Source organism: Uloborus diversus, chromosome 9 (genome assembly GCF_026930045.1).
Source record: "Uloborus diversus isolate 005 chromosome 9, Udiv.v.3.1, whole genome shotgun sequence".
Classification (NCBI taxonomy): domain Eukaryota; kingdom Metazoa; phylum Arthropoda; class Arachnida; order Araneae; family Uloboridae; genus Uloborus; species Uloborus diversus.
The window spans coordinates 145,203,848-145,229,551 of record NC_072739.1 but is presented as its reverse complement, the minus strand read 5'-3'; the positions used below and the strand labels follow the sequence as shown (position 1 = coordinate 145,229,551).

At 30.8% G+C, this 25,704-nt stretch overlaps 1 protein-coding gene across 1 annotated transcript in view; it reads right to left on the bottom strand.

The window, feature by feature from the left end:
* Positions 1-25,704, bottom strand: part of LOC129230548 (basement membrane-specific heparan sulfate proteoglycan core protein-like) — a 410,163-nt gene that overhangs the window by 86,626 nt on the left and 297,833 nt on the right. Inside the window, exons 38-50 of the mRNA XM_054864952.1 lie at positions 24,719-24,850; positions 23,836-24,123; positions 21,502-21,626; positions 20,204-20,416; positions 19,431-19,607; positions 17,528-17,673; positions 14,081-14,192; positions 11,915-12,043; positions 9,079-9,206; positions 6,695-6,840; positions 5,191-5,264; positions 1,216-1,356; positions 3-185 (exon numbers count right to left, since the gene is read on the bottom strand). Of these exons, the coding sequence (XP_054720927.1) occupies positions 3-185; positions 1,216-1,356; positions 5,191-5,264; positions 6,695-6,840; positions 9,079-9,206; positions 11,915-12,043; positions 14,081-14,192; positions 17,528-17,673; positions 19,431-19,607; positions 20,204-20,416; positions 21,502-21,626; positions 23,836-24,123; positions 24,719-24,850 (1,994 nt within the window). The remainder of the gene's footprint in view (positions 1-2; positions 186-1,215; positions 1,357-5,190; positions 5,265-6,694; positions 6,841-9,078; positions 9,207-11,914; positions 12,044-14,080; positions 14,193-17,527; positions 17,674-19,430; positions 19,608-20,203; positions 20,417-21,501; positions 21,627-23,835; positions 24,124-24,718; positions 24,851-25,704) is intronic.

Below are 25,704 nucleotides of genomic sequence, written 5' to 3'. Positions count from 1 at the left end.
ACTTTGTCTCCCAGCATTGTTGAAGGCATTTTCCAGTAATAGGTCTGAGCAGGTTGAGTAGCAAAATTTCTAAACACCAGCTCTTTATTTCGAGCATCTACTTGAAGATTCTGATTGATATTGTAATTTCTTAAAGCATTTGATAAAATGACTCCTTGAGAACTGCTACTAAAACTAAGAACAATCTGCAAGAGAGAAATAAAATCAGCATGAGGGCGTAATAATGACAATGAAAATCTTTAGAATGAAAATTAGAGGAGTATTTATAGCATGCATTAAACATCATAGACATTTCACAACATTATCCTTTTTATTAGTCTTGATTCAATAACATTAAACAAAACTACAATGCTGCCAAGACAAAACACTCACTCACAGTACTACACTAGAAATGAATGAGAAAAGTAGTCATTTTTTAATACAAATAAGTGTGTTTGAACACAATTATAGGTGTGGGTTTAATATTGGCACAACACGATACATGTACGTTTAAAATTTTATGTTGCATTGAAACTTTCATACAATATCTTCATTTTCGAATATGATAAACATTTTTAATTTGTAATGTTGAACCTGATATTTAAATATTTTATTAAGATTTATAAGAAATCTGAGACAAAAAAAAAAAAAAAAGTTTGTTCGAAAAAAAAAAAAAAATAAATAAGGAAAGGAGAAGGTGGAGAGAAATGGAGTTGAAAGTTGATATTGTAAAAGCCAAATATTTGATTAGTTTCAAATTGCAAGCATGAATTTTTTTTTTAATAGAAGACGTGTCTTTAATTTCTGATATTTTCTTTATGTATGTTGCATTCAAAACTTTCCTAATTAAAACTGTCCAATTTTCAAGTAGCAACTTGCAATGTGGCAATTTCACTAATGTGAGCTCAATGTTGAAAAATGACTTTCAGCAAAGACTCATAAAAATGAGATTTGAATATGAGCTAAAAGATGCAAGTAAGTTTAAACAAAATATCTATCCATATATTCATTAACCAAACTTCTGGCAGGATTTAATGCAGAGAAGAGTTAAAATGCTTCATATTTTATGCTGCAATTAAGATAATTCAAAAATTGATGCAAAACAATACCTTACTTTATCTCGTTGCGCATCTATGGGTTCTTGGTGTGGTCTTTTCAATATTTTTCACTTTTATTATTATTATTATAAATGAAAACATTATATAAATGTATACTTATAACAAAGAAAATCCTTACTTCATCTCGATACCAACTGCAGCTTGAACATGTCTCTGTGATACCCATGCAGAAGCAATCAATGCAACCAAGAGGCGAGTCTGAATGGAGGTTAAAGGTGTGTGGTTTACACTGGTCACATCGGGCACCAGTCACATACGGCTATAAAAATGAAGTAGCATTAGTTTCGCTATTTAATTACAAGAATGAAAAGTCTACTTTCAAGGCAAAAAAAGTCAAATATCAAAAGTATTCTTTAGTTGAAATATTTGGATTTTCAAAAATAAAATTTAAAAGAAATAATTAAAGCAAATATTAAAAGTAAAAAAAAAATGAGGTAAGAAATGTAGTCATGTTAGCAACCGATTCAAAGCCAGTCTTCCATACCTTGAACTTATTCGACAAGATAATACCAGTTAAGCTGTTTTTGTCCCTAATTATTTCGGAATATGAACTATAAGTCAGTACTAGTAATAATATACTGCATTTAATTACCAATGCATCTTTAAATGTAAGTTCTCAATTTGTGATTAATATTATTCAGGTGCAATTAATGATGCCAGTAATATTTTTTAACTAAAACTTCATATTTTTTGAACCTCATGTTAAGCTATTACTTTATATTAATAATGCTTTTTCCCTAAATTTCTGTTAAGTTCTACATTGAAATTTTTACTAACGTGAAAATGCAAGAAGCATGGGAAAAACTTCGTAAAATGAAGTTCAGTAAGCAATATATATTTAACCTCTACCTCCTTCTAATGTAACTCAAATAGTAAGACCTTATTAAATTATTATACTTCCATCACACACCATTATGTTAGAGATAAATACAGTCGGAAAAAAAACGGAAAATTTCCGAAAAAAACGGAAAAAAAACGTTTTTTTCCGAAGGAGTAAATTTTCACTTCGGAAAAAATTGAAAAAAAAAAAGAATTTTTTCAGCTTTTCGGGGTTTTAATTGAAATTTTCAGCAAAAAGTGATTAGAAATTTCTCACGCTTAAATTCTGATGCAATTCCCCCCCCCCCCCCGTTGTATGTTTAAATACTGTCTAACATTAATGCAAGTTGTTGTATGACAATATAATTTTCATATAGATCAAAAAATGTTTAATTATACTTTTTGCAAAAAAGCTTAAACCAATAACCTTAGTGAAGAATTTATTTTCCTTCTTCATAAAACAAACAAGCATAACTTTAATCACAAAACTATGTTTCTGCTGACTGTGCGAACCAGGGGGAGGGACAGGGTGCGGAAAAAAAAACGGGCAAGCAATTTTCCAAGAAACTCTATTAAAAAAATAAATAAACAAAACACAAAAAATAATATGAGAAGACCTTTAGCAATCAATAAATTTAATTGGTTTCAAACTAGCAGTCTTTTGCAGTAATACAGAGATGTGAATGCTTATTGAAATTTTCATTCAAGGGCAGCAAATCCTTTAATCAATCCTATTCCCTACAAAGCAATTGGTTTAGAAAGTCCAAACTTATGTGTAGTTTAGGCTAGAACTGACTCTGAAACAGGCCATACAGTGTAATAAATGGGATTGAGGTCGAGCGAGTAGAGCGTCCACTCTAAAGATGATATCATGTCAAAAACAATGCGCCTTGCACCACTCTTGTCTTTTTGGCCATATGAATCGGTGTGGAGTTAAAGGAAAATGTCCAGTCTACAATTCTGAAGTGCTCTTAGGCCCACAGAAGTACAATAACTTCTAAAATGTCCTTCTGGTTCACTTTTTGATTCATTTTACGGCCCTCATCCACAAAAAACTAGAGATTTTTTGTTGCTTGTACTGATTTTATCTCAGACCAAAACTGACTTCGGGTTTTGGCGATATCTAACACTTTCTAAGGTGTTTGGAGTGTCTACAGACCAAATCCTATGGTTCTGGGGGATGTGAGCCGGTTGAACGGTAAATCAGTGAAAGGTATCTCTTCCAGCGTGGACTTGCAGCCCGTCTCAAACGTTTCTAGCATCTTTGGAGTCATTCGAATGCTTGAACTTTTTGGAATTCGTAAAACTTCTGTTTGAACTGTTTTTTTCCTTAGTCGCATTTATTGTTCACTAATTTCCATCTTACAAACGACTTCTCTCGTGGAAACCCAAGGATTTCATTGAACTCACTTTTGGATGACCTGACAATTAACTGAAATGTTCACTGTTCGTTTTTGTACACATTCCCAACTATCATTTCCAAGCCACTTGAAACCGCATGGCGTTTCAAATACTGTTTGTCGAGGGACAACAAGCAAACAAACTGTCGTTCTACTTGGTTAAACAACTTAAAATAGCAGATATTTTGCTTAAAACTGAAAGAAAACCGAAAACAATACATAAACTAGGTAATATATTGCAAATTATTTTTTAATAAAGTGAGAGACAAAAATAAACTAAGCATTCATTAAAATTAAATTACCTTTCTTCCATTCGATGATACAATGTTTTTCCGATATATTTTTTGCCGCATCCTGTACACTGCCATGCTAAGCAAAAAATGGGAATTCGCAGTTGGGCTCAAGCTGAGATATTGTATTTTAAAGTGCTGCTCTTCCATATATTTGATTCAGATGTCTTTTTTTTAAAAGAATTTTTTAAAACAATAATTCTTGATCAAATGACCTTAAAACATTTTAATTATTAAGTAAAATTCGAAACAGAGAACAATTTGATTATAATAACTCAAATTTGTTCAAAAGTGCTGGTATGACTACTTTTACTACTGTGGTTAGCACGGCCATATGAATAAACTGAAACTGTAGTTTAAGTTTTGGTTCAGCTTAAGAAACACTAATTTAGTTTGGATTTGATCTGAGACTGGATTGGAAAAAGTCAAAACTCAATAGCTTTCATTTTCAGACAATTAAAGTTACATTGTATTATTTTTCTTTCAAAAAAAAAAAAAAAAACAATCATGTTTGAAAGTCGAAAATTTTAATTAATACTTCAAGTTTCAAAGGCAATCTAAAATAAAAAATGTAATTGTTATGATTAGACACACATTACCCAATATTATTTGTTGAATGCCGACTTGACTTATTTCTGGTGTTTGATCATAAAAGCTGTCAGTTATAAAACAAAAAGTTTTTTTTTTGTTCTAATTGATCTTACCTTTATGTGTATTTCTGTTAAGCAGATGTGTGGATAGCATATATTTCTTCATGCTTAACCCTTTATATGTTTTATGCAACACAGAGCTGTTAAGAAACCCTAATTTTATATATAAAAAAATCAAATTTTCCATTTTTTCCAATTTTTCCCAAAAAAAACCCCGGTAAAAAAACGTTTTTTTTCCACCATTTCAAAATTTCTGGAAATTTTACATCTCCAATCTGTACCATGAAAAAAAACAGCAAAATATTCATGTTTCTTATTCAGTTTCCATGTAGATTGATTACTAGGTTCATGCAGGTAGTACAGAAAAGACACTAACATTCCAATGACACAAATATAAAATCTCTTCACTAATGAATCTCCAGTACCTTATGTGCTGAAAATGTTAGTAACTCATTCTTAAATACAAAAAGGAAAAAAAAGAGAAAAAAACATTTAAGTTATAAAAAACCATATTCGACCTGAACACTCTAAGAAAATTCAAATTAAGGCAAAGGTGGTAGTTCCAGGCAAACAGGAAATGCAGATCTGAAGGGCTCCTCAACAGAGACCAATCACTAATTGGATATAATAAAATGACTAATTGGAGATTGAAACCAACTTCAGTCGTCTGCCCAATTTGTTTTGTGGATTTGGTGACTTTTGCTTGAATGTCGACAATGCATAAAAAAAAATTAAACTCAGTTTTATGTATTTGATTAATAACAATATAAATAATTACTGCAGGAAATATGTAACTTAAAAGTATTTATATAGCTAACAGAACTATGCAAACTAAATAGATCAAATAATTTGTTTATTATAAGTCAATCGAAGTGAAATATTTCAATAAACTTAAAACACAAAATTATATCTAGTTTCAGCTATAGCATCTTACTTTGCATTGACATAAACCAGTTGTTCTGCTGGGATCAGGGGTAAGACTTCCAACTGGATCACATTGTAAACCACCTAAAAATATTTCAGTAGAATTTTCATTCTAATGTACATAAAAATAAACAGAAAAAATACGTAAAAATTAAACATAATGATAAATGATGACAGTGCTTGAAATTGCAAACTTATACAAAATGGTAAGCTCAGTGTTAACACAAAGAATCACAATTTAAAAAAGCTTAACAATGTTCTCCTCATACATTGGGCATGCATACATGATTATTATAATAACCATTTGTATTGGAAACTTAGTCATGAAAACAATGCGTAATTTGTTTCTACATACATCTGTGAGATTTTAGTTCAAATTAAAATTAGGCATTTATATTTTCAATAATATCTAAGCTCTTCGGCATCTTTTTTCTTCTTTCTTTTTTTAGGGAAAATAAAAGAGGAGGACGATAGCGGTTCGTCAACGTCTAGAGGGGTTGATGGGTCAAAAAAGGTTGGGAATCACTGAGCTAGACACTTTTGCTGCCTAAGATGAAATTATTATGAGGGTGAACTAATTGTTCCAAATAAAATAATTTGATAACACAAGAAGAAAAAACAAATAAATTTTACCTTAATCATTAAGAAAGTAAAACAGTCATAACTAACTTAGAGACTGAAAAACAAAGTACAGTCAAACCCCTATTACACAAATTCATTGGGACCGAAACTTTTACATGTTAAATCGAGGTTATTTGTAATATCCGGGTGTGATTTTTTTTTTTTTTTTTGAATTGCACTTACTCTATCTAAAAGCCCTAAGAAGCAACTGCACAAAAATATCCATAATTAGAAAGTGTACACTTTTTATTCAGCATTCCTCGACTCATTACACACTAGTTAGTTTGAAATTTTCAAGTACTATGTAATAAATGTTCGACAATTTCCTTGATACTCGACTTCAAATACTTTATTTTCGACTTTATGCGGAGAAGAAAATACTGTGTCATTTACAGTCTGCTGCATGAGATATGTTATTAGTTTCCAGGTCGTGCAAAGCATTTGAAAAAGTTAACAGTTTTAATAGGAGTTTCATTATCGCTTTCTGCATCAGAATCGCTATTCATTGGCTGCCCCCTCGCCTGTCAAAAGTTGCTGATTCCCAAGAAAAGTCTTTTTCTTCTTCGGAAAATATGGATAATATCATTTGGAAAACAATTCAATATTTCCTTACTTAAATTAATCAAAAAAAAAAAAAAAAATCCTGTTAAAAATAATTTGCTAATTTGGGGTTTAATATTCAGTAAATAGGTGTTTTTGCCTTCATTTTTCTTGGGGAAAAAGAAAAGTTTGTTAAATCGCGAAATTCGTTAAATAGAGGTTTTTTAAATTGGAGTCCAACTGCATATAGTATTTTAAAAGATTGAGCTTAAAATATTTTAATTATTAATGTATTTGTATGCTTTTTTTTCATACATTAAAACCATTAAATGTTACTTAAATGTAATTCATACCATGAACTCGACAACTACCACCGGGAACATTGGGATTTCCATCATAACCTGGTCCACATCTTTCACATCTTCTTCCTTCATAACCAATAGGACAAGCATCACATGTGACTTGTCCATCAGTATCCAATATGCACGTGGGGGAAAACCTACATGATGGAATTTAATTAAACTTTTGCTTGTGAGAACTTAAATAATTGCTGCAATGAATAAACAAAAATTACAAAAAAAAAGGATAAACTTTAACCTAAAAATTTACTGAACCTTAAAAGAAATAAATATTTTACAGGATTGGTTGGAGCAAATTTAATATACTACATTGCAGTTGAGTTTTTATTCATTTTATTTTTGTTTTAGGAGTTTTTTTCAATGCTTCAGTTTAAACAAAATCTGAAAAAAGTATATGTGCAATCATTTCTTCTGAATCGGAAGACATAAAAGGTAAGCATTTACCTAGTTATTTATTTAAAATGTTTGAGCAAAACTCAGGTACAAATTGCACCTTAAATTTCATTATCAGTTGATTACTGGATATATTCTAATGTAAATAGCTTTATTTTAAAGTTTATCAATATTTATTATGTACTTATAACTTTAAGCCTCATCCCCTTTTAAAATAGGAATCGTAAAAAATCAGGGTTAGTTATATATAGATTAGGTTCATGCAGTTAAAGACATTTTAATTATGAAACACAAATTTGAAAAAAATATAGTTATTAAGTTTAGTTAACAACTTTTGGATAAAGTTTAATATGCATTTCAATACACAGTATGTACAGTGTGCAAAAAATTATGAAATTTCCAGACTCTTGAGTATAAAACAAGTAAATATGTAAACACCACGAAATCATTAGTATGATGGTTGCACATGCAATTTTAAACTAAAGGAAGATTTTAGGGTAAACATGCAACAATATTAATATAATTGCAAGTGCAAGATAATTAAAGTCAACTGTGACTAATGTTTTCTGGAAATGGTCTATCAAGATAATCAGAAAAGGGAAATATTACAACAGGAATAGTCACTGAATACAACATACCATGCTGGTACAATACTTCAACGCAAACATCATGCAAGAAAAATATTTATTAGTAGCCAGAATGTTACCATTCAGTAAGCAAGGCGTGGCTTCTGGTATCCATAAGACTGAGACAGTGGAGAAGAACACATAGTTTAGATATTTTTTTAGCTGATGAATTTGCACAGTTTCATATTTATAGTAAACACATCTGAATACATTCAAACAGGTATTTTCAGAAACTTTCAGTATTTAATATTGAAAAATGGAAAGTTAAAACGAACTTCTCAGATGTTCAAAGAAAGTATTCTCATTAGATTGAAAATAATAATAATAATAATAAATAAAATAAAAATAATAATAGAATTATTATGGGAAAATGGATAGTTAAAGCAAATTTCTTAGATGTTCAAAGAAAATATTCTCATTAGATTGAAAAAAATAAATAAATAAAAAAAATAAATAATAATAAAAATAATAATTTTTTTTTTTCTAATTTCCTTTTTTTCCCTTTAACCTAACATTGTCTATTCATCATTTTGCCTTTTTTCTTTCTTATAACAAAATCGATTCTGTGATAAATTAGCTTAGAATATAACACTTTATAAGATAACTCAAAAGCAAATTGTAAAAAAATTTTTTAGCATTTCTAAAAGTTTCTTTTTTTAATTACAGTTCCAACGAGCTGGGACAAACTGAACACATACCTTTTCAAGCATAATACGTCACTCAGTTGCTTTGCAACTAATAAAATAATGATTGAACTATGCGTTAAAGAAGGTTTTATCATTTAAATTCAAAGTAGTCATCGGAAATATGTATTGGGATTTTGTGCCTTGAATTTTTAGATTTAGATGAGTTAATTTTTCTACATTTATTTACTTGCTTTTGAGCAAGATTTTAAGGATATGAATACAACATTTAAATACAAACCCTCATACACAGATTTTCTTTGAAACAAAAAGTTGTAAGAGGGAGAATTAGTAATTATGGGAATTTCAACTGTCTATTTTCTTTTCAAATCATCAGGTATCCTGATACGCTCAAATTGGACAAAAACACTAGCAATCAGATGAAGATCTTACTATCAAGGAAAAACGCCTATTATTTAAAAATAAATAAAGCAAGTATGCATGTAGTACATCTGAAAGTTTTCCTAATAAAAACCACTCCAAAATTAATGTCAATTCCATTTTAAATGAAGATGTACGAGTATATATAAGAAAATAGGAACTGAACCAAGGTTTTTCATTATCTTTTCTTCATTCAAATTATACTTTAGAAGGTTTGCTATGTTTATAGCCATATGAATGCAGCTGAAATTGTGTGTCAATTTTATCAAGAGAAAATAATTCATTTTTTACATACTGGTTAGGAGTGGTTATCAGGGGACATGGACACGGTTGACAATCATCGGGAGTTCCTCTTCGAGCATCACCAAAATATCCTCTTTTGCACCGTTCACACTGACGCCCTTCCGCATTATGTCGGCAGTTCTAAAATTTATAGGATGAAAAAAGTAATAATTATCATGTACTAACCTATTAAAATTTGTAAACAAAATTCATGTAACAAAAATTTTAAAGGATAAGCTTTTGCATTTTAATAATAATTTTCCCGTCGATTTAAGAGATGCATCTAAATTTTTAAAGTTGCACAGAATTACATACAGGGTATCTGCAAGATTTAAAGTTTTCAAATACATGACTTTTCATAATTTCCCATTACTTCTACCAGTAACTTTCCATGACTCGCATAATGCAATGTTTCAAAAAAAAAAACATACATTTTTCACAAGAATTGTTTAAATTAGTGCTTTGTGAAATTAAAATTAGTTAAATTAATGATTGGATGAATTTGAAATTAAATTATGTGAAATTAAAATTAAAAAAATAAATACAGTGAATCACCGTTTATACGTTTTTGAAGGGACTGTACGAAAAAAGCGTACAAATGAAAAAACGTATAATAGGTATAGGTTAATGTGTATTAGACTCTACAGGGACCAATTTTAAAAATGTACAATTGATAAAAACGTATAAAAGAGACACGTATAAGCGATGCTTCACTGTATAGTCATATTCTGTTGCCATCCTAAATGTCACTAATCAACTATTTAGACAAATTTGTTTAGCTAAAACCTTCTCAAATTAAAGATTAATATTGGTGAAAATAAATGATAATTTTTAAGAGTGGTATTAGCTTGAACAGATTTGAATGCAAACGGTTCAAAATGATTGACTGGGCGTGGCAAAATGTGAAGAGTGCAAGCCTTCAATTATGCAATATAGAACACACTAAATATTTTAAAAATGGCAAACAAGAAATATTAATTTAGTAAATTACCGCCCATTAGCCAGGGCTTGGGCGGTAATTTACTGAATATACCTTGCCTCGCGTTCAATCTTCGAGTTGAACCGAACCATTGCTTCGGTCACTCGTCTGGTTTACTAATTCTATATTAGCTACCAGTTTGTTTCGCACTCGTGGCTTCGTTAAGAGGTTTTCCATCTCCAGCTCAGTCACTTTCCTATGCCGGGCTGATGAGTGCTAATAAGCACGAAACTGCAGTCCTCGGCTGGAAATGACTGAGCTGGCGATGTATTTCAAGAAATATTAATGTCCACACAAATTCACAAGGTTAAAAAAATCAGTTTTGGATTTAGAAATGCGTATAAAATCTGAATGCATGCACAGAAATGTACAAAACAATTAAAATGCATAAATTTTATGCATAGTAGGTAAAAGTTGGTACTTATGCATGTTCTATAACTCAAAATCCATGACAAATTGTCAGTTTTCATGATTTTAAAGGGGTTTTTTTTTAGAAATTTATAACTTTCTAAGTCAAATTTTGATCGTGGTCAAAATCCACAACTTTCCAGGTGTGAAGATATCCTGTACATAAAAATGGTTTCAAAGTTCATTCTTTTTTTTAAACCAATCCATCTCTACAAGTTACTATCATTACAGATCAGTTTGCATATTACGTATGTCAGTATAAAACTGAGATGTAATAAATAATTAAAAGCAATGATAAATGATTTCTTTAAAACAGTCTTACATTTTTTACAAAAAAGGCTAATTATGATATGAAGATTCAATAAGGTAAAATAATATGCCCAGGGATATAAATGTATCATTTAATAGTTTGATTTAATATTCCATCATTCATTTCATCATTCAAGATGCTTGGGTTTATCAATAGATCTATTTCAAACAAATCTAAAGAAGTTCTTCTGCCCTTATATAGAAGTTTGGTAAGACCTCATTTGGAGTATGCTGTTCAGTTTTGGTCTCCTTATCTTAAGAAAGACATTAATGTATTGGAAAGGGTTCAAAGGCGAGCTACAAGGCTAATAAATGGACTTTCTCACTTAGACTATGATTCCAGGCTTAGAAGGCTAAAAATGTAGTCTTGAGCAAAGAAGAGACCAAGGGGACATGATTCAGTTGTTTAAATTTATTAAAATGAAAGATGTTACGGGGCTGAAGTTTAACACCGAAAACAGGACAAGGGGTCATTGTTTTAAGCTATTTAAATCTCAGGCTAATATGGATGTTAGGAAAAATTATTATTATAGCAGGGTAGTGGAACCTTGGAACAGTTTACCGGAAGAGGTGGTAAGGAGCAAGGGAGTCGATAGTTTTAAGAGGGCCATTGATCTTCACTGGAGATTGTAAATTGACTAGGACCAGTCTAGCTGGGCCCAGAGCCTGTTGCTGGTCGTCACTTTTGCATTTGTATTTGTATTTATATGTTGCAAAAAAAAAAAAAAAAAAGAATTACTTTTATGTAGAATAAAACATTAAATAGTTTTTATAAGTTCTGATTAGTTTCCAAATGTAAAACTGAGGATAACAATTCATTATGAACTTTTTCTCGTTGACTAGACTTCATAACACTGATGAAATCTTCAACCCAAGTCCATTTTCTATTCACATTTTGCTAACTTGATGACACTATCTCTGCTTCAACTAGCTAGAACCTTTGAATGTTTTAGCTCTAGTTTAACCTTCATACTTTTCTTGAATATCTTTTAAAATGCAGTTTATCTTAGTTATAAATTTAAAACTTATAAGTTGTTTACTTTGTTGGATCTTATGGTACTATAGGCTTATATATGGCCTTAGGCTATAATACTAAGGCTAAAATGTATGTCAAGTTCTCAAAAATCACTAGAATTTCTGATAAAAAATATACCAGACATTCTCCAGACACAGGGTCACATAAGCTGGAGTGTCCATGACAATTGCAAGCGACTCTTAATGGCACACAATCTCCAAGACCTGAGCCTGTACCTGTCCTTCTAGAATAGCCTTCAGAACACTCCTAAAGTTTGAAAAAAATGAAATCAAAATGATAGAGACATTCAATTAATACCATATATATATCAATAGTAATAAATATAATTTTTAAAATAAAATTTTCATTGAGGCTGGTTTAGACAGTTTTAAAGGTTTCATATTATTCAAAATATAAAATAAAATCTTGATTATAGTTGGAACAATTGTTAGACAAAATATTAGTACAGTTGGCTCTCTGTTTAATGACGCTCTATCTAATGACTTTCTCTGTTTAACGATGCTCTATCTAATGACTTTCTCTGTTTAAAAACGAGACTTTTCAGTCTCGGATGCTCCAATGCACTTTTAAAAGCATTCTATTTAAGGACACATTCCACTTAAGAACGATTTTTTGTGGTCCCTTGAAAGTCATAAAATAGAGAGCCAACTGTATTTACATCCCTCCTCCCCCCTGGGCCTTTTTGAATGAAACATGCAATGAGAAATTACAAATTATTTCTAGGATTGCTAGTGTAATAATTAATTGAAAAATATTCATTAAATGTTTAACAAATTCTAATTAAAATTTTTACAGCTCTTTTAAGTCAAACAGAGTATATTAAACACAGTTGACTCTTGTTTTATGAAGGTTTATTTTGAGCGGAGTTGAACATATAGGGTTTAATATCTAAAGTTTTTATTTTGTTTTGCACATTTCTATTAACCGGATGCGGCATTGAAAACAGAGAAAGATTTCCCCTAATTCAGAATCCAAACTTCTGAGATTGCTGCCAGAATGCAATGAACAGCATTTCCGTGTACTGATAAGCAAAACATGGGCCACTCAAGAGTTTCCTTCTTTTTTTTAAAATTTGTTTCTGAATTTTAGAAGCACTTTTAGAAGTGATGAAGGGGAGTGAAACCAATGAGTATACACTATCAAAAACTTCCACATTGACAGCTTTAAATCTCTGGACCCCAACTCCTTTTTTGACACTAATATTAGGGCTTAATTTACACAATTTTGATTTACGCGGCATTTGAATGGAACGTAGCCCCCACGTAAGACGAGGGTCTATTCTATTTGAAATAATTAGGGGGAAATAACAAATTAGTTGCCAGAAAATAATAAAAATTGTGTTGAAATCAGATAAATGCCATACTGTTAGTCTCCCACCCCGGTCCATAAACAACATAATTACTAAACTATCAAATACTAGTACAGTCGAACGTCCATATATCAAACTTCCACATATCGAAATTTTCTATAAATTGAAATCCCAGCAAATTTCTCTGTTCATTATATAGAAAAATTGTTTCTATATATCGAAAAAATTTTCTATATATCGAAATTTTTTCTGAGATATTTGTAGATTTTTTTTCACTTTAGACTGTGTCTCGTGAAAACTGAAGGTTAGAGGAGAAAATTATGTTCACTACAGGTTGCTACGGAACTCATAAGTAATTTGGAGTTGAAGGGTGTATAGTTAAATCGTTGTTCCATTCTGAAGTTCTTATTCCCTCAAGTTTATTTCAAATCCTAGTTGTAACCAGTAACATTTTAAAATCAGTTTCAAGTTATCCCTTTTGTCTGTTGATTATAGTGGTAGTCTTCTTAGCTTCAGTAAAAATCATTCAAGTTAAGTAGATTGATTTTTTCCTTTTCTCTCGATCCCTTTGTTAAAACGAAAATCCCCTAATGTTTGCAATCAAGTTGAATTGCCGAAGAATATGAAGATGTATGTTGGCGTAAAAATGTAATTTCTACACTTTTTTTAATTATTAACTTTTATTTAATCCGATGCTCGTATAATTTATAAATTGGGTTTCATACACGAGAATTAGCTTTTATTTTAATGTTTTAGGGGGATTTTTATGATAAACTAAGATTGTTTCTATATATCGAAATTCTATATAACGAATTTTTTTCTGGCAATTCGCTACTTCGCTATATGGAGGACCGACTGTATTTTCAAAATAGTAAAAATTTTGAAATGCCAACAGCTGTTAAAAAGAAATTTATAACAAATGTAAATTGCTCAAACTACAGTAAAGTCATTGATCATAAAATTTTAAAACATACTTCACAAGAGTTCCCAGTATACCCTTGAGGACAAGAACATTTCTCAACATACACAGCTTGTGGCGCAGATGGGTCAGCCAAAGAAGCAGAATCCATTTGTAGATTAAGAATACTAAAAAAAGTAATTTAATTATAAATACCTCCAACAAAAACCATAGATATAGTCAAAAAAAAAAAAAAAAAAGAAACATATTTGCAGGGATTACAAGTGATAGATACTAACAATCAAATTAATCAACACCTTCTAACAATAATAGTACAATAAAATGTTTTTTCCCTTTTTGTTTTCCTGTAAGAATTTACGAAAATCTGATCAATCAATGTAAAGTTTGAACAGAGAATAATTTGCGGAAAATAGTATCTTGTGCAAGAGCTCAGATACAGAAACATTTAAAGATTTTTCTAACATCAACTGCAAAAAAACAGTTACCCTGGTATCAAGAATTGAACTTTGAATGGATAAAAATTTTATTTATTTATTTATTTATTTATTTTTTTTTTTTTTTGCTATTAAAGATCAATATCTCACAGAGAGTAGGCGCACATGCGTTTTCGACAAAATAAAATTAATATTTCAGAATTCAAAGTTGACTCTTTTTTAGTTCAAAGTTGACATTTTTGCTTAAATACTTGCAAAAGAATTATGAAACTAAAAATGAAATTAATCAAAAAGAAGAAAAATTTAACAACAAATTGTCAGCAAAAAAACATCATAATTTTATACATAGAGTACTGTGAAACTCCTTTTTTCTTTGTACAATTGGGACCAAGTTCAGTCCTTAAATTTAAAGAAAAAATTATGCTCTTAAAATTGCAAATTCTTGCATTTGAAAATGTAGGGGATTAAAAGCTATGTAAATGACAGTGCTTTTAGAACACAATATTTAAAACAATACTGTACAATAAAACATATTTAACACAATGATTATTGAATGAAATTCAATTATTTATTTCAAAATAAAAAAATACCTAATTAAAATGACATTTTTTGAGTTAATATTGAAAACAAATATATTTTTGAGGAAAATCAGCAACCTATCAATGGCACACCTGCCAACATCTATTGGAAAAAAATCCAGTAGATTATTGAGATACACAGCAATATCACATTTTTCATTTAGGGAAAAAAAGAACTTTTTTGCCATCCACAAAGAGTACAATTAGAAGCAAGTTTCTTACATAGCCTACATGATTGAGAGAAATGCCCAAAATAAAGGAACCTCCCCGAAAAACCAGTCGAGTTGACTTGTATGCAATGACCATTTCATTTTGACTAAAAAAAAAAATCTGTTTTTGTTTTTTTTTTCTTTTTCAAGCAAAATGTCAGTGATTAAACAAAAAATAAATGAATATTGAAATATTATATGAAATGCCCATTTATTAAACAAGTTAACATAACATAAATAGGCAAAAAAAATCACCTTAATTATAAAGACAATTTCCACAACTTCTATATTTTAAGTAAAATTGGTGGAAAACCTAAGACATGATTTCGACTGAAAATTTAAGTATTCAGCATCTTCATTGTTACATTTTTGTTTGATACATAGGATTTTTTAGCTTGTGTCTTTAACACATTATTTACTTACAGGGGATTTCTGAATACGGTTAGTTTTCTACTATTTTAAACCTTTTTAAAGCCAGTGAGACTTAGAAGTCTAGCTCTATTCAGCTCTTCCAATTATTGGATGCCTTTAGAAGCCTGATTGAAACAAACAAAAGAACTAATAGGACATTTAATGTATGGTTATAAAGAATAATATGTAAATGATTCAGACTTAATAGCCAGACCACACACTGGTGCTCATTTTTCAATTAACAAATTGAATGCATTTGGTTCAAAACACTACTTTTATCATCGTAACTCTAAAGTACCAAGCATTTCGAAATGAGCTTCTTTTACCACTAAAATTGTGAGACAGTTTTATTGAACAATATATCAGGATTTGTACTCAATTTCAAAAATAAAATGAAGGAGTTTTGGAGGAGTTTTGAAGGAGTAAAATGAGACTTTGAAGGAGTAATTTAATGCAGTATATATAAACGATGTCACATTTTTTCCAACATATTTGACCCCATTCTCCTTTTGTCAAAGTGTCATACTACACCTTACTCTTCTCCTTGTCACATGTTATATTTTTCGTAAACATATTATGTTAATAACTGTGATGTCACTTTTTATCACTCTCTCTCTCTTCTCCTTGTCACTATTTCATGAACCTGTCTCAACCGCAGTGACATCACTTGTGGATGATCCCTTTTAACATGTCAAAAATTCTATTTACTAAACGATTGCTCTTTCAACACAATCACTAAAAAAAAAAACACTACGTATTTTTAAATATTTAATTAGTAATTAGACAAACTGAGTTTCGCTGCTGAGAGTTTGGTAAGGGGAAAAGCAATAATCATAAAACTTAAAAAAATAAGCATATGAGACTATAGTTTCATATAAGTCATCTTAGTCATTTAAAAATATTTTCACCTTCAACTTTTATGACTTCTATAATCAATTTGTAAATCACATCTTTATGGAAAAAAATAAATATACAAAATTACTACACTAAAATTTCAAAATAAAAACTATAATTTAATAGTAAAATACACTAAAACATTGATTTACTTTGTAAATCTCATTTGATCGACCTACTAAATTTTAACAAAAATGTGAGATGTTGACTTTTTTTTCCTTTCAGTCTTCCTCAAATTGTTCGACTTCAGGAATAATTACATGTATCTTTTAGCTTCAATGCCCTTTTCATGCTCAGAGATGTCTTTTTACAGGCGAATGTTTTTCTCCTACAAATATATTATTTCTTCCAGATAAAATTACTTTTCAAATGAAAACCTAAGCTTTTTTTCTTAACGTTTAAAGTTTATAAACACCAATAATTAATCTGTAAATTACACTTTTACGAAAATTAAATGGCAAAACATACAAAATTACTACATTACATTTATTTTTGAAAAAAATAAAGAAAAAGAAAAGAAAACATTCAATTTAACAGTAAAATATGCTGAAGCTCAATGTGTTTATTTTTCTTTCCAAACAGTTGAGAGACAAGTTTTTTCCCCCCCTTCGCCCTTGTGACGAAGTTAAAAGTTCTCCATCAAAGTATTTTAAAAGACTGTTAGAGAGGAGGACTATGATGTAGTCTTGAACTAAAAACGAAGGAGTTTTGCAGGAGTTAAAACCAGAATGAAGGAGTTTGAAGGGCCCTTTAAAAGGAATTTCCTAAATGAAGGAGTATTAGAAGAGTTTTGAAGGAGTGTATGAACTCTGGATATTTAAAAATCTTCACTAATGTTCTCAAGAAATATATGCACTTATTTTTAAAAAAAATGCTTCAACACAAAATGTTTATTCGTTTGAAAGTTGAGAATTGTACGATTCACTACAGGGTTATTTTCAAAATTAAAAGCAACATTTAACTGAAGCATATATACCTGGATTGAATCATTTCTTCATCATAACTGGCACGAATATAAAACGCCTCAACATTTTGCAAGACCATCATTATATCTTGTCTTGTAGTGACATCAATAACTGGGACATCACCACGTCCTTGAGCTTCATTTTTGTGCCATTCGCCCTGAAATAGGTGGATTAATAGCACAAACAACAGATTGAAACTCAACCAACGCAAACATCCTTATCATTCCTCATTTTACTGAAATGAAATATATATGAGGCAGTGAGAAGCAAAGGTGCAAAGGGATGCGAGTGGACTTTATAAAATTTTGAGGAAAACACATTTAAAGTTCAGCTTCTAGGTAGGCTTTCACTGAAATTATTTTCTTAATCATGCTGTGTATCAGCACCTACCAGGACTACTAGTACCATCTCTTCCCCCGAAATAGAGGATATGTTCTCCAACTACTTGCACTGGTTAACTCCATTTTTTCAATTTTGCCACTTTCATCTTTTTGCTTCTCACTGCTTCATATGGTGTTTCTTGTAATGTTTCTCCAGATTCATTATAATGCGTTAAGTAACTTACATTTTCATATTATGCTTTGTTAAGTTGCAGTTCAAAATTTTGATAAAATATTTTGATCTCCCTCAGTTGATTAAATATTTTATGATTGTTATATCAGAAATGTGATGACGCAGGCTTACGCAGCTATCACAGCTTTCCAAACTACAATTTATCTTTGATAGCAGCAAATGTTTTTGTACTAATTTCATTCCATAAACATATATTTTTTAACATGAATACAGGCAAATGGTTTGATAAAAACTAGATGCATACTTATCAGGATGTCCCCCCCCCAGTCAAATTATAAATTTCTTACCTATAAAGACAATAATGTAGTACCGTATACACTTGCGTATAAGTCAACCCCCCCGACTTTTAAGAGCAAAATCAGGAAAAATTCAAAAACCCGAGTATAAGTCAAGCCTCTGCTTTTTGAAAAAAATAGGGAATGTTTTGCCGCTAATGTTGAATATAAACTTTATAAAAAGGAGGAAAATGAAATGTAATGATCATTTTTATGATTTTTGTAAAGGGTTTGATTTTGCTGCTACAATATTTGTTACCTATTGCTTTTATTTTGAATTGATATCTATAAAAGTCAGTGGTGTTGCCATATTACATTCTATTTTTTTAAAAACATCATTAGTTTGTGTCTGTTGGGAGAATTCACGAACATGGCAATTCCTGCACTTTTCGTGTATTGGGCCGTTGGCTGTAATTATTTAGTCTATTTCAGTCGGACCAGTAAAATTATAGCAGAATGTGTAAGTATTTACTTTTTACGTCCTGCTTAAAAGGGTTAGACCAAAATCAGGAAAACGTTTGCTTTTCCAAGTGTTTTTTTTCCAAGAATTGTTGTAAGAAAAATTTCGGCAACTGCCTCGCATATAAGTCGACCATTTAATTTCAACATCTTTTTTCCCCCCTAATTCAATCCCCCTAATTTCTCAACATTTACACAAGTATATGAGGTAGACCAACATTGTCACACCAAAGTAAAACTTACACTAAAATACTGTCTTCAAAAAATCCAGAACATTTTCAAATTTATGTAATTTTCTCCCTCTATGACAATATGTGTGAGCACATTAATGCAAACAAAAGTTTTCTAAACTTCAAATGCAAAATCATCCACTAATATTCCATATCATTTAAAACAAAAATTCATCAAAGCGGACTATCTGTAAAGCAGTTTTATACAATCAAATGTTATAAATAACACACATGTTCAACTATTCCTTTATTTTTTTAAACCTTAGATACTATATATAATTTAATTCACGGCTTATATTTCAGAACATAAATGAATATATTTACCATAAAACAGTCAAGGTATTTCGAATATAACTTGGTAAAACTATTTTACTTACCTCCCAAAATCGTACTTCAGCATTGTTATCACGTTGAGGTCCATAAGGTTGTTTTAGAACATGATACAAGGTGATGCCGTTGCCTTTCAATATAAAATCAGCGATTCGAGGTGGTTTTGCAATGAAAGGTGCCGAATATCTAAACACATATCGAATGTATCCTCCATAACTGTTCAGCTAAAATATTCCAGAAATAAGAACATTTTATACTTAAATGCATGTATAAATAAACAGGTACATAAAATAGAAGTTTAAACTATGACTCTACAGCAAGGACGGATACAAGGGAGAGGTGATGGGGGCAATCGCCCCCTCCTTCAGCCGAGAGACCGAAATTTCTTCATGTATATTTTCAATACTATAGTTTCAAAACCGCAATTTTACATAATATTCGATGGTTTTAGAAGAAAGGGATGTTCTCTTTCCCGGAATTCTTCCGGAATTGAAGTCTTTAAAACGCAATCGCACTACATCTCTTTTTACTCTGGGGATAGAGACTAGTACTTTCTACAGCAAATTTTTCGAAATTGAAGTACCAAAATCTCAATTTTAGAGGATATATATATTAAATATTAGGAATAGGTAAAAGCGAGGGGTTCAATACATTCCTCCGAAAATTTTTTGAAATTGAAGTTTTAAAGGGTAAAGTGTGAAAAGCAATCGCACCCTCCTTAAATATTTTCTGGATCCGCCCTTGCTCTACAGAAAGAGACTTCATAAATTATCTCTGTAGATCGTACATATAAAATGTTCCATAAAAATTAAAAATTTACCTGATTTCCAAGAAATTCCGGTGGTAAACTCCAATAATAATGTACATCCAAAGGTGCATCATTTCTAACATGCCCTTCAACTTTATATTCCCTATTGGCTGAATTGTATTGGATTGCATTTTGATTTGGAGGAAAACGCTGACCAACATCATCATAGACACCTCTTCCATCTTTTTGAAGAGCAACAATAGAAATTTCAGTTTGAAGAGGAACCTTCAAAAAAGGATAAATACTACAAATTGATCATATTTTAAAAGTACAGATATTACATAATTACTGAATGTAATGAATAATGGCACAGATTTCACAAGAACTTAACTTCAGTCATAGTCACAAAAAATTCAATTTATTTAGCAGACAGGGGTATAATTCGCATGAATTAGCTTAAAAGAACACGCAAAAAATTATGAAATATTTTTCACTGCACTTGGAATGAATAAAACACACACATAAAATGAATCAGAACATGAGAGGGTATGTTGGAATAAAGCAACTAGTTAACTCCGGCTCACTGGTAACTAACCATAAGCATTCTAATTGATTATTGGTTTGCAGATTGTAAATGAAAACATTGTATGGACACTCACGTGCACTAACCACAAACCTCAAAAAATGTCATGAAATCAACCACCAGGGTTATTCTATTTGAATATCCCCAGAGAAAAAAGTAACTCATTTTGCCAACTTATTTGGAGAAATTATGTAGACTAAAATAAAATAAAAACATAGAGGAACAATTCTGGTTTGGCTTTGAAGATTATTTTCACCAATATTAGAGATAAAAGATTCATAAAATAAATAAACACTCAAAGCAAGCAAAGGAATAACGCCGTTTTTTTTCCATTTTGCTTGTTCTCGTTCCAATAAACAATAGTTTTTAAACATTAGGTAGATTATAAAGTTGATTAACTAACTCCAAAAACTAATAATTATCAAGCAATATTAAAACAAAAGTTAAGCTTCAAGAATAAAAATGAAAGTGTATAATTTCAAATCCTGTCACAGAAAATCTATAATCAAATTGAACTGATTATAATTTTCACAAAAGTAATATGACAGTTTTATGACTTTCCACATTTTACATAACTTTTAATAAGATAAGTGTTACAGTTTATATTATAAAAAAAAATGCTTTAAATATTATGATTTTTACAGTACTTTTCTCTCTTTGGTATATTGTTATAATTTCCAGGCAACTAAATGGCTTTTTATTGCATAAAACATTTGAGCATTAAAGTAGTAAAAAATACAAAAAAAGTCCGTTTTCAAACAGATCATTTTCACAATGCAATACTTACAGTAATAACATGCAAACTACTGCTATAACACGTCTCTGTGACACCAAAGCAATAACACCTGAGACAATCAGAAGAGACAGATGCTTTTTCATTGAAAAGAGGAGGTCTACAAACACCAGCTTTAGCTATTGAAAGACAAAATTTAATTGAAATAATAACCCAGGATATTGAAATCAATGTAAAATTATCTTAAAGGAAAAAAAGTGTTAACATTAAATTAATTCAACTGTTTCACACTGAGACCTGAGATACTGTACTGACACCAAAAAGCACAAGATTATGAAACAGAAATAAAGCACAAAAATGTAATTCCTCTGCTTAGTGAAACTTCATTCATTTCTCACTGACTATTTCATAATTTTTCTCTAAATTTCACAATCATTTTAAAACATTGAAATACATTTTAATATTATAAAACTTATCTAAAATATAATGGCTCAGCAAGAAAATTTTTGTGGGTGGGGTTTTTAAAATTGATGCTTCTTTCTCATTCACTTATAATGCGAAAATATTCAATAAATTTAATCAAAGAGTTTTGATTAAGTAGTACTTATTCATTTATAACACTCGTATTAATAATTCGTGTTGATACTATTGTAGGAGCCCAGACCCCGGGGCCCCCATAACAACAAGCAGCCAGTGCCACCGGGAATCAACATATCCCATGAGCCTGTGTGACGAGCGGAGAAGAGAGAGAACCAGAATGAATGGACGAGCGGGAAAACCGCTCGAATAGTTTCGCTCTGAAATGCTGTGGTTTATAATGTAGAAGTTGATTTGTAATTTTGTAACTGTAAATATCTTTTGTATATAAGTTCTAATATCAATTAAAATGTCCTCATGAGTGCTACTTGGGATCATTCGTTGAGTGAAAGCCTTTTTGTGTCAAGGTCAGAACCCATCGGATCCCATACTATTATGACCTTAAAATGAAGAAAGTGGGAAAAGGCATGATATGTTTTATCATCCTCCTTTATGAATGTCAAATACTAGCTAATAACGGCTTCGATCTTTTGATGAAAATCGGGAAGGATACTCGGGAAAATCTGGAGTGTTACAGGCTTTCTCTCTCTAAGTTTCCTTAAAAAGGATTTGTGTAGTGCTGAGTGCTTATGATACTGTTGTGCTTTATTGAGACTATTTTAGCTCTCCTATACCTTTAAGGGTGCTCATTATGAAACATTGTTTGTAAATCTAAGAATTTGAAAGTAATTTGTGACTGCTTCTCGATCACTGAAAGCAGTAAGATATTTTGTTGAAACCTATCCTGCTAAGGAGAAGTTTAAATAATGGTTTTTCTTGATTTGTACAGGGGAAACAATGAATGTGTTCAAGTTCTAAGAGGGGTTTTACTCTCGATATGTATAATATGTTTCTTAAAATTATTTTATCACAATATTGACTTAATTCTCTAAATGCCTAGTGGCGCATGAGGCCAAAGCGTGGCATTCCATCCCAACTGGTTGAATGCCGCCTCCCTGGCATTCCCTCGGCTTGGCCGACCAAAGGTATTTCTTTCTTGTTTAATACAATATATTCTTTGATAATTCAATATTTATGTAGCAGTAGCTTTTCTCAAAAGATTCATTTCAAAGACACGTTGGTAGGACTTATGACATTAGATGAATTTAAAGTGCTATGGTCCAGATCCAACTTGTTTGGCCTATTTCTGCATTAATAAAAAAAAGCAATAAACTTGAAAATAACAAATATTTTTAGAAATGCAACAAAAACAGGAAATAACCTCATACTTGCAATCAGTTAGCTTACCCCTTGATTTTAACCCTAATTGTCAATTCTAATATGGTAGCTCATATACGCGGGCAATTATAACGAAAAACTTCTTCCAGAAGGTAGTTTTTGGCTGTGCTACAGATTGCAATCAGAATACTTTTAGAAGAACAATCCAGCAAACCACAAAATTACAATAAAAATGCATACTGTGGTGCTAAGCATAACTCTTATTTTGCAGCCGAGTTCAAAATGAGATGTAGCTTTTTGAAGTTTTAAGTCTCCTGAACTTGATTCAGAAGCCATTTTTTCAACAAAAAAAAATTTTAAATACATCAAACTCTCGTATGACCCTAAAACATTTTATTTCGGTAAGTTACATCACAAAGAGCCATCTTGTCACGATAATGCAATTTTTATAAAAGTTACAGATACAATTTTTGTGCTTAGCATGGAAGTATACATCTCATATGAGAGCATAAAAAAGGGCAAGGCACATGGAAAGAAAATATTGAACATTAAATATACCAATGTTCATGCAAATTTTAAATTTCATATTACTTAGGATAAGAATAAAAATTGAATGAATAAAAAAGAACTAACGTTTTACAACTAAAACAGTATCAGGTATAGCTAGAACACCGTCCTTGCTGTTGATAGCTTCACAGCTCCAAGCTCCTTGATCACTCTGTCTAGCATCACGAATGGTAACCGTTCCTCGACCATTTTCACTTGTGACCGATACTCGAGGACCAGTGGGAATGTTACCCCAATTTAGTCGCCAACTTATGATCGGTATAGGATTGCCAACAGCTGTACAGACAATTGTAACTGTTTCACCTTCTTCAACAGTCAGTGTTTCGGGAGGAGCCTGAGTTATAGTAGGAGATGCTGAAATAAATAAATAAATTATGAATAAAATAAATGAATTAAACATGAACCTTGAAATAAATATCAAAGTCTTTCTAGAAACAAAAGACAGAAAAAGGTCCAAATCAAAGAAGATGAGTTAACTTTAAAGAAAATACAAGGCATTAAAACAATTTTTAAATAACAATTGTTGTTACATAGTTTTGAAATTTTAGTATCACACATAATATGAAACCATCTAATTCAAATGCTTTGCTTTCTATTTTTTCCCCTTTTCTTTCTTTTTCCCTCTTGGCAGTAACAATACAACAATCTGCTTCACATGCTATAAATTAAGCAATTAGTTTTAAGCACAGGTTTTGTACACTCTTTAATGATAAAAGTAGGATATATAAAAGTTTAAGACCATGTTTTGCTTGAAAAGAAGCAAAGTCTAAGTAAAAAAAAAAATGACCAATTAAAAAATACAAGTATCCCTCCCCCCTCTCCCATCTTTACAAACCCAATAACAAACCCAACATTTATCCTTTTTTTTTTTAAATGAGTGTAAAGAATTTATATACTGACAGTGAAAGTTTAAAATAAATCCTGTTATTATTATAGTCAAAGTACTTACCACAACCGATTTCATCAGATTTATCCTGACAGTCGAATTCACCATCACATTGGAAACTTTTTGGAATGCATTGGTCTCCTGAAAGGCAGCGATACTCATCATATCGACATGGGGACCCAGCAGGATTGGGGCCTAAAAAAGATAAATTGCAGGTAAATTCAATCAAAAAAAAAAAAAAAAATGTTGTGCTTACTCTGATTTTAATGGTATTTTTACTTTGAACTTGTTGGTAGTTTAATCAGGATGATTTACGCTATTTAAAAACAGTTCATTTCCTTCTGATGGGGATTTTAAAGGTTTGATGTTCTCACTCTAAAAGGACATTATTAGAATCAGGATTTGTAGTGACTGTTCACCCTACTTCGGGACGATTTCTCCGGTAAGAAGCTACACAGTAATTTAGATAGCCGGTGTAGAGCAGGACATCATTTGTCGGGGATCGGGATTATAAGGGAAATGTTTGACTTTATTTAGGAATTGTTGACCTCACTCGAATTGGAATTTTTGAGAATTACCCATACTAACTTCCTTACAATTCTTGAATGTTTTCTTGATTTATGTTGTGCGATTCTTTGTGTGTCTTCCCAGTTTCACCGACATTTCACCCCCCCCCCCTGATTTTCAGTTTCAATCATACAATGTGATAAATTAAAGAGGGGAGGCAATTTGAACTTTCGCCGAAACTGGGGAAAACCATTTTTTTGGTAACTATTTGACCTCTGCCTGTGTTGACCATTAACTTGAATCGATTGAAAAAAAAAACTACATCAGTGTGAGCGAAGCCGAGGGTAAAAGCTAGTAGTTACTAAAAAGCAAGTTCTACTCAGAAATTAAGATTCCACTGTTTGCACAAGTTGTATTAAAGATTTACAATGGCTTTTCAAAGTATGCATAAATCATAATATTCTATGAAAAGTGCATTTCATTTATTTATTTCATTTAAATTTCAAAAGGTATAGAATGGTAATATTTTAATTTTAGAATAA